Genomic DNA, 9,833 nt, shown 5'->3' on the forward strand with positions numbered 1-9,833 from the left:
TTAATTGCTTTTACTTCGATGTTCATGAAGTATGATTAAGAACTTGGAATTTTAAAATTGGACTTTAAAATTAGGAACTTGCAGTCTGTCTTGCTGGAGCTCTGCCCTTGAACTTTGTGTGAGTGCACTGTACAAAATGCTGTCCACACTGCTCCCAGGAGACTCCTGTGATGGAAGGTAACAACCAAGTATACCACTTACATAGCTTTTTCTCCCTGTGGAAGTCATCAAGGGGAATTTCAGCCTTGGTATTTTTTCCCCCCTGTGTTAAAACACACAATGCAGATTTTTTTTCATGCCTGTTTTTTGGGGGTTTTTTTATTGTGGGTAAGAGGTGTGGGGCAAGAGATTAGCAATCCTGTCCTCATTCCTCAGCTAGAGACAGAAGAGACTTGCAAAGGGTCCCAGAGGGAGGGCTGAACTACAAGTATTACATACCATTTTTACAGTGCCATAACAACTGATCAGGTAAGAGACCTGTGACTTTTGTATTGCCAGACAGGGAGCTGTAGAGCTACACTAGTGTTTCTGGAGGTAGCTAAATTCAACCAATTCAGGAGGGTATTTGCAGTGACAGAAATTGCTAGTGACATTTTTAACTTAGTTTCTTGTATAACTAGACATGGGATGTCTCCTTGGAAGTGCAAGTTAACATAGATTAATCTGATCAGAACCCAGTACTGAAATGCCAGGGTCAAGAGTGCTTTATTATTGGTCTATATACGAATCCCTTCGATTTAAGGGTTACTTGTCAAACACGTGTTTAAACCAGGAACCTGAAGTGTTGTTGTAAGTTAGAAGGCAGTTAAAGCACAAGAGTAAAGCAAGAATGCTACACAGAGGTATACCATCTCTTATGGATTTAGGTTTGTGTTTAAAATTATTCCCTTTGTCCTGACATTTTTGGTTCAAATGGATGCTTACTTAAAAACTATATACCTTAGGTCATCTCTGTATTAAAAGGAATTAAATTTGCTTTGTATTTGAAAAGCCTAAGTTTAGGTTTATAAAGGCTGTTGGGTCCAAAGACTTCTATGTTTTCTCTCTGACTCTTACGTTAGAGATAGGATTGGATTTGTTATGTAACTGCTAACAATTATTCCCAAGGAGTATTCTCTTCCTGGTAGGAGTGTATTTTTTGAAGCAGCTTAACTGTGCATTTACAAGCACATCAAAGAATTCCAAAGAAACTTACCTGTCTTAATCCTCACCCAATATATTTTGGCTTCCAGTACTCAGAACTGGAAATAATTACCAAAAGCAAGTCCTCTGAAGTGAGTGTTGGATATAGTTGTCTCCTCCACCAATCCAAATGGCAGATTATTAACACAATTGGGGTATGCTGTGTTTCTGCTAGAGTTCTGGAATGCTGGGAACAGATGAGATATGGGGGAGTCTGTCCCCAACTCAGCCTTACCACAGTCTAATCAGGTTTCTTGGTACACTGACAAAAGTGAAAGCTGAGTACTTGCTTATCAGCTGGGGCACAGGACAAGTGAAGCTGACTGAAGGTCTCTCTCCTGTCACAGTTATTTCCATTATTATAGTAGCAGTTGAAAAGATTGGGGGACTGTTACTTAATCCTTTTGCTTTCAAATAAAAAGTGTAGACATTTGGCTGGGATTTTCTTACACTTCTTCCTGCCCTTCTCCCTTTACATATAAGACTGGCCTCTTTTGTATACTTAGTTCTTATGGTTACTTCAGTCAAGTGTCTGGTTAAGAAGCAGTAAGCAAGCACAGTTTTATTCTTTCTGTAACCAGCTGTCTTAAGTGGTCCCCTTCCTACCTGGAAGGCAAGAATAGTGTCATTATAATGAGTTTTGACATGTTTTTACCTTTTTTTCCTTAATGTATACTCTTACCATATACACATTAACCAGGTTAATGTGCATGTTTTGTAGTAGCACAACTTTTTATGCTGCAGATCTCACTGATGTTTTAAAAAGAAACTTTCTAAAATGGCAACTCCTGAGGGAAATACTATTGGAAGTAATAACTCTCACCAGTGCAAGCTATATTGTTTACTGGTTTTCCTCTGAGGGGTTTTGCATTTCTAAAACTAAACGTCATGCCTATAATAGCCCTGGAGTAGATGTTTAAGCTTTAGCATTATAGTTTGCAAACCAAACCTAGCTCACACTTATCAATGGTTTTAGTGTAAAATTCTTATTTACCAAAGCAAGATTACTTGGAGTTTTACATGAAATAATACTGGGTACCTATCTCCTAGGATCTATTGGATGTGGAGCTTCAGCTGTTTAGACCTTTTAAAGGATTTAAATGCCTTAAAGCCTGTGTCTTGCCTTTTAATGAGTCTGTTGGCCTACACTATTTCATTTAATGCCTGTATCTAGCCCCAAATAAAGACTCTTTCTTGGTTTTCTAGGTGTCTTACAGCAAATCCTATTTATTTGCACAAGTTTTGCCTACCAAGTGAAGTCCATAACATGACAAACCTGAGGTAATCTTAAAAAGACTTTGCTGAATTCATTGTGTAGTCAGTATGCAGCAGGGGAAGCAGCTGGAAGAGCTAGAGTGCTCCAATGTATTTCCTGGGAGCAGGGCGTGCTTTGCCCACAGCATGGGATGGCCCCAACCCTGCAATGCTGCACTTAGTTTCCTTGTGTCTTTCTGCACTAATGACTAGGGATGATATAGATCTAAGGCACTTGGATAATATGGCTTCAGAAGTTAATGTTTTTCTAAAAGCTAAAGCTCCACTTTAGGCAGCTCACACTGAATATATGCAGTTGACCTGTCTCTTCTGTTCTTTGTAGTCAGTGAGCTACCTCATCGCTCGAAAGTACACAGCTCCCCTAAGTCCTTAAGAAATTAATGCTATTAAAAAAAAAAAAAGCCTGATTACTCTGTGCAGCAAATTTGCATTACATTGTTTATCCCTATAATAATCAAGGAATACATTCATTGTACATCCACAGAGCATGGAAACATTAGGTCTCCTTTTTTTACTATAGAACCAGCAGCATATAGAACTTCAGTGTAGCCATCCTTTAACAACTTAACTTCTCCTATTTGCAAGATTATACATGGTCTTAGTGATGCAGCTTCCTAGTTTTTTCCCCTCATGTTACCCTCTTCTTCCAAAGTTCTAAGTTAAGATTCCCAAAGGCTTCAGCATGCATAGCAATCCAGACAGCTATTGTATTTTAGGCCCTTGTTAGTAATAGTAGCAAGGGCCAGGCAGGATGGAAAGGGTATTAAGAATCTCTGTGAGGGTTCCAGGATGAATAGACAAGCTCAGCTCTGGACTTGTAATCTAACCCTTCACTTACTTTGCACACAGACTCTAAAGCACCCTGCAGAGGAAAACCCAAGACCCCCCCCAAAATACCCAGTACAAGCAGCCAAGCACTTTGTGTCACTCATTTTATTCACATGTACAAGTTGACTCTACACTATTAAATATAGACAATACAGAAGCATTAAAAACAAATACTGTTTAAAAACTTTAAAAAACACATATTGCTTCAAGCTTAGATGGTATTTTCCTATTGTTTTTAAAGTGAATTCAGTGCTAACAAGAGCTGCGGCAGCTTCCCACTCACTTGTACCCCTAATTTATAGGGGCTGCTGTCAAGGTGTTGAGTCAGGCTCCGTATATGGCTTTGCTGCTGAGTGCACTAACTGAGCTGGAAAATAAACTGGAACAGGTTTACCACATGTAAGGCCCTCAGCTTGCTAGCATTTGGTCCTTATCACAGTAAAAAAAAAAACAAACAAGAAGAGAGGCCTTTGTCATCCAGTGGCACTGCATTATACCATTAAAAAAAAAAAAAGCCAAAACCAGATACACTTCCATACATGTTAAAAAATTGATGAAAATGTGCATTGGCTACCTGGATAAAATTCTTACCAGAAATTCATGTGTCTCAGTTTTGTTAAGTTTGGCTATAAATTCAGCTATCACCTGGACTATCTCAGTTTCCAGTGAAAAAGTCAGTAGTCTATAGTTGCAAAGATGTGACAGCAGTGACTGAACAGGCATGCTACTGTAGCTCACAGGGACATTCTTACACAGTTTTCATTGTAACATTTCACATTGTAAACACTAGTTGTCACAACACTATAGTTAAATTTCAGCATTACACATTGTAAAAGTTTTGTTTCACTTAGCTAAGTACTTTTAGAAACAAAAAGGAATAAGCGGTTATTTTAATGAAGACTTGGGACAACTGAGCATTTACTGTGTTCTTACAAACAGTTTTACTTCTAAAACAGGAGTGAGAAGTGTTCATTACTTGGCTGAATTCAAGAGTCCATGCAAGACAAAGTTCAGAACTTCCTTACTTGATTGGGTGACATTCACTAGGTTTTCTGGTTTTAGTGAGTCCAATTTGATGCAAACCAGCCATCTCCTATAAGAATCTATGCAATATAGTTAAAGCTTTTACACTCGAAGAGTTCTGCTTTCCAAATCAGTTGGCTTGTCATTTGTTAATGTCAAAACATTAAAACAACAGGTTTTCAGACTTCAGCCTGGCACGTGCCAAATATTTTGCATGTACAACTGCAGTATCAGAACTACACTATTTCACATTGTCTAAGCAAAGCTACTAGCCTTTTCAAGCCAAAAAATACCCAAATACAGGAAGGCTACCTGAATTGTAGAATTATTTACCCCTCAACTTCAGGCATTGTATTCTGTAAACCAAGACAGTACCAACATAGCACCCAAGATCAGTTTTAGCTACAAACCATTTGAAAAAGCATGACAGAGACTCACTTGACCCGATTAGTGTCACTACTGTCTTCTAGCAGATGGTTTTGATGGGGACAGTTCTTAACCCAACAAGGATAAGAACTAGATCCTCAGTACACAGCAGCCTTGGTGCTGGTGAAGATTCTCACACCCTGTAGAGCACCCTGAACAAGCCTGTTTGAGATGTTTTAAGTTTCATACCTGGTATCCATGGCAGAAGACACTTAAACCTTCTATAATTACTGGAAAGATCAGCGTCTGATGGGAAGTCCATCTCCTTCAAAAATGGGTACTTGAGGCAGGCACATAGTCATCTCAGCTCCTCCATTCTCAGTGGGAAGAGAGAACTGTAGAAGCTGTCTTTGAAAGCACGTCCCACACGGTCAAGGAAGCTGTTTAATGTGACAGAATGCACCAGGGGCACAGTCCTTCTGCCATTGCACAGAGGCTGCAAAGCCTGTGGGCAGCTGGAACAGATAGTTTTTATTGAATAAGGCTATTAAGCACCACTAAGTGCTTTGATAGTGTTTTTCAAAATTGGGGTGCATTTCTGAATTGAGACAGCAGCAGAAGCAACTTAAGCATATTTAGAGCAGCTATTTAAAGAGGAAAACAAAGCAGAAAAGGAAAATAAAGGAATCTCATATGGAATGAAGACATCCTCTGGAATACTTTGCCTCAGTTTTGCTCACTGTTCTACAGTTTCAGGAAGTTCTAGCCTGTGGTTTACTTAAGAGTTGGAATACAGTAGTTTTTGCTGTGTATAAAACATACTTAATCATACTTTGCAATCCCAGACTTAAAAGCCCTAAGATTGCTAGTAAGTAGATTGAACAAGAGTTGTCTGTATTTTTATAACTTTATGCTTAAAAGGCAAGTAAAAATCAGGTTACAATTTCATGGATTCTAGGACTTTAGTAAGATTAAAATTGGGAATAATGAAACCTGTACTGATGGAATGCCATTAACACTAGGAGGCAGCAGTGCTTGGTCCCTTTGTGAGATTATTTTCTTTCAATAAGACTTAAAAATGAACCTTTCCACTAAGCATGTAGCTCTGCAGTAGTAACTCTAGAATCCTGATTACTCACAGATTGCAGGATGAAACTAAGACTAGAGCAGGCATCTGCTGCAGAAGTGCAAGTGTGCTTCCTGTGAGAAGGTGTTCAGTCTGCAAAACACAAGCTTCAAGACAATTAAACTGAGGTAACCAACACATGTAACTAACACACAACCCAGCTGAACAAAATTTGAAGCTCACAACTACAGCAATCATCTGCCTAAAGCTTAGTTATCAAACTGAGAGAAAAAAACGTATAGCAGCTTGAGGGGGAGAGCGCCCACTGAGGATATCACAAACAATGACTGTCTTGCTATGTAGAAGTAGGACCTACAAAGTGAGTGTTCAAAGTCCATTGTACATTGTTTAGTAAAGGGTACACCTCTCCTTCTTCCCCTCACTCCTATAGCAAAGGGCCCCACATCAGTTTCGAGAGGCAGAAAGCTGCTCAGGACTTCATCTACAAGTCTTATCAACCCGGAGTTCCAAGTTTAAAACCTGTAACAGTATACTTGTACAATGCCACCAAATGGAATGCATATTGCACTCTGATCCCCACTGAGCATAATAGGTACTCTTAAGTGTTAAAAATAAACTTTGCTAGACAGGAGCCATCCCTCTCCTTCAATAAACACATTTACATGATTAAGCGCAGAGTAAGTGTGACCATGAGCTTAATACAGTGGTACAACTTCATACTGGTAGAACAAGCAACTGCTTATTGAGCAGCAGCTAGCAGATGATGATTGTCTACATCCATTATTTGGTACAACAGGTACAGCGACAGCAAAGCAATCCTGTAGCTGTTTCTTGCCCTGAAAATTAGTAGTTTATTCTAATGACCTTAGAAACATCAGTAAGTCAGCAGATCCACTAATCAAACAAGGTTTTTTTGAAAGTTTCTATGTACAGACAATACTTAGTATTTGCCTGCCTAAAGCATCTGTATTTATTAGTGCTGTTTATCAGACCCACTGGCTTTCCTGTTACCTGTCTCAATATACTTATTTTGGTAGAAGTATTAAATCAAATAGTACTATAAATGCAAAGGCACCTCCATCACACCTTTAAAGTCTTTCCCCAGCACCACCTCCCTGCAACTTGAACTTTTAAAATAAGGGACAACAGATTATTTGTAACCAAGATCAAAAGAGTGTTTAACTCCCTGTATGCTAAGGTTCCCCCTCCTACCCCAAAGCAAGTCTACTGAAGCATTAGAAAAATTCCCAAAAGGGGAATGGTTAAAAGTTTGGGTAGCTCTATCTAAAAGCCTCTTCAAATGCTATGGCTCCAACAATGCACCCCACTGTGAGGTAGGTAGCCAAGATAAAAACATCATAAATACTTCAACAGCTGGAAACTCCCTATAAAAACCTTGCATAAGTAGTTTGGTTCCTTGCACCAGTGTCCTGATATGCGTAACTTCTTTTGAGGATGCCTAAGGGAATCCAGATTCACAGAGCTCTTGCTGAGTAGCATCTCATGTACTCTGTCATCCAAGGGTTATCTGGAGGGGAGGGCTTTATTCGCCAGGCTTTCTCTGCTTCTGCTGATCGGACCCGCCTCTGAGACAGCTTCCTTTTCTCCACTTGTCTCCTGTTCTTTGCTCGGAGAGCAGATTCATGAATCTAGAAGACCAGAGTTAGTGTTACAGCAGGAAAACAGCCTCAGAACACCCCCAGGGAAGCTGAGGATGACTTTGTATTTGTCCCAGTCCCCATCCTGAATAAACAGAGTTTGCTAGGGAGATTGTATTTCTGTCTGTAATGTGTACCTAACAATTCTGTTCTGCTTTATGTTTCCCACTTCACACTGTTAAGCAATTCCAAAAGCCTTGAATGTTTCTCAGTCTTACTCTTACATATTCTAAAAACCTTAAGTTTCCCATTTCTACCATTTTAATTTCTTAAACATCCCTCAAAGCATCCCTTAAAGTCTAAGCCAAAATAGTAAAACCAATGCCAAGACACTGAAGAACATAATTTTGACAACATGCTGCAGGCACACCTACATACATGTTTATATTAATAATCATATTTCCCCCAAATGTAAGAGCCAGCTTCTATGTTTGCTGGCTTCCATGTCCAGATTTAAAACTATGTCCCATCTCAGTTAGGAGAACGTAAGAACTTTCAAACATTAAAGGAAGGGTACCTAGCTGAGGCAGTTAAGTAGTCTGTTCCCACTTAAAGAAACATCCTTAGCAACAAAGCACTGCATAACTGGAAGTGTATGAGAAGTGTCCAGAAAGGAAAACACTATACTTCGAACCCCTTCCAGAACAGCCCATCAGAAGTCAGCTCTATCTTACGGATCAAGAACACCATCCACCTTCATCCTCTGGTATCTCAGGTCATAGAGTCAGACTCTACATTAGTGATAAAGACAAGATGCTGGCAGAGATACAGTAATGGCTATGTTTTACCAGACTAGGAGAGCTACAGAAAAGAAATGGACCTGCTGCAACACTCCAACTTTAGTGTTTCTTGCTAAGTCAGGAAACATACCCCACCATAGCAAATCCTGGTGCTGTCCATGACCATATGAATTTTATCTATCATCTGTGCTATTTTGCCAATATTTAGATCAACACTGCAATCCACCAGCCATCTCACAGACCATTCTACTGTCAGCAAGAAGCTCCCTGATAGCAACCTGCTGAAGCAGGCTGCTAGGCAGACATTTCAGCAGCAAAGCATTTGTTCCTTCTCAGTGAGGATCCTATTCCTCAGAAGTGCCCCAGCAAAAGTCACTCTTTCACAGCACATGTGCTCCCCAGTGTGTATATACCTGCCTGCTGTGGGATGCCTGGCGCTAACTGCCTGCTGCTGCTTTTCTCTTGTTTTCATGAAGTTCAGAATGCAGAAATACATTTATAACAGCCAGTTTTGCTGGTAACACTGTAACAGCCAGAAACAAGATAGCCAAGTTTTAATCAGAACTTGCAAGTATTAGTCAAACATGGGAAGTTTCAAACCCAAATTAACAGTTAAGAGCTATTTGAGTCAGACATGTCAAACCTCTTCAGGTTCATTGTTATAATTTTTAATTTTTTTGTAATTTATTGCTAGAATTTCCATGCACTCAAAGGCATCGCTGAGAAGTTTTACCTCGATACTAGACATGTGTCTTAACCAGGCACTCAGTACTCACTGCCCTTTAACAAAACAGAAGCTTTTACTTACTTCATTTGCTGAAGCAGAAGCACGGACATTGTGAGTTTTCTGGCTTCCAGTATCTGTCTGTCTTTCTCCCCACCCATACAGAGCAAACGGATGTTTATTCTCCTTTGGCGCATCTGTCTTTTGAGGGCTTTTGGCTGATCTGCGATCATTCCGACTGGACAAGGCACTTTGACTTGGACGTCGTCCTGGACGGCTGGTTTTGTCTGCTTCCTTTACAGAAGTGTGTTCTACAGTTTTTTCTTGCTCTTCCTTCTGTTGCTTTTCTTTATCTTCTCTTTCTTTCTCTAAAGAAAAAAAAAAAAGTTGAAGCTTTAAGCTCCCAATGATAACGTATTAAAGTACGATTTGCACAGCCTCTCAAAACATCACTGAAACTGCTGGGTTTAGAATTGAAGAAGTCACTGCTTCCTTAGCAACAGATGTATACCTTGCTTAAATGCCTTCACCCTTTCTTTAGTGACTACAGTATTTCTAAGCCCATCCCTCTGTACATCAGCTTTCACATACTCAAACATGCCTTTCACCAGCAAGGCCACAGATAGCTCCAGGCAGAATTCAAAAACTGTTTCCAGTGATCTTCAGTCTTCACTATCTCATCCTTCCATCTTTCAGACAGCAAACATATGGACTGCTGAATGCCATGGAGATGCTGCCAGCCAGCCAGAGATAAGTCTGATAAGAACATGTGCAATATTAAATTCCTCTATTACAAGCTTCCACTGACAGAAAAAAGTGATTTGTTTTCAAGTACCCTGATTATACATACATCTTGATTGTGGTTTTCTGCTTATGGAGGAGAAGGGAATATGAAGCAAAGATTTACAAAGTGGTAGACATCACCCATGCTATCTGTTCTGTGATGTGTG

The 9,833-nt window shown here is 39.8% G+C and overlaps 1 protein-coding gene across 1 annotated transcript; it reads right to left on the reverse strand.

The window, feature by feature from the left end:
* Nucleotides 1–6,884: 6,884 nt before the first annotated feature.
* Nucleotides 6,885–9,247, reverse strand: CCSAP (centriole, cilia and spindle-associated protein; the record flags this gene model as incomplete). The annotated part of the gene is made up of 2 exons (XM_010019896.1): nucleotides 6,885–7,410; nucleotides 8,968–9,247. Coding segments are annotated over 2 exons (454 nt in total), but the record flags the coding sequence as incomplete, so codon positions are not given.
* Between the last annotated feature and the right edge of the window lie 586 nt (nucleotides 9,248–9,833).

This window comes from Nestor notabilis, unplaced genomic scaffold, assembly GCF_000696875.1.
Source record: "Nestor notabilis isolate BGI_N333 unplaced genomic scaffold, ASM69687v1 scaffold6128, whole genome shotgun sequence".
Lineage (NCBI taxonomy): Eukaryota > Metazoa > Chordata > Aves > Psittaciformes > Psittacidae > Nestor > Nestor notabilis.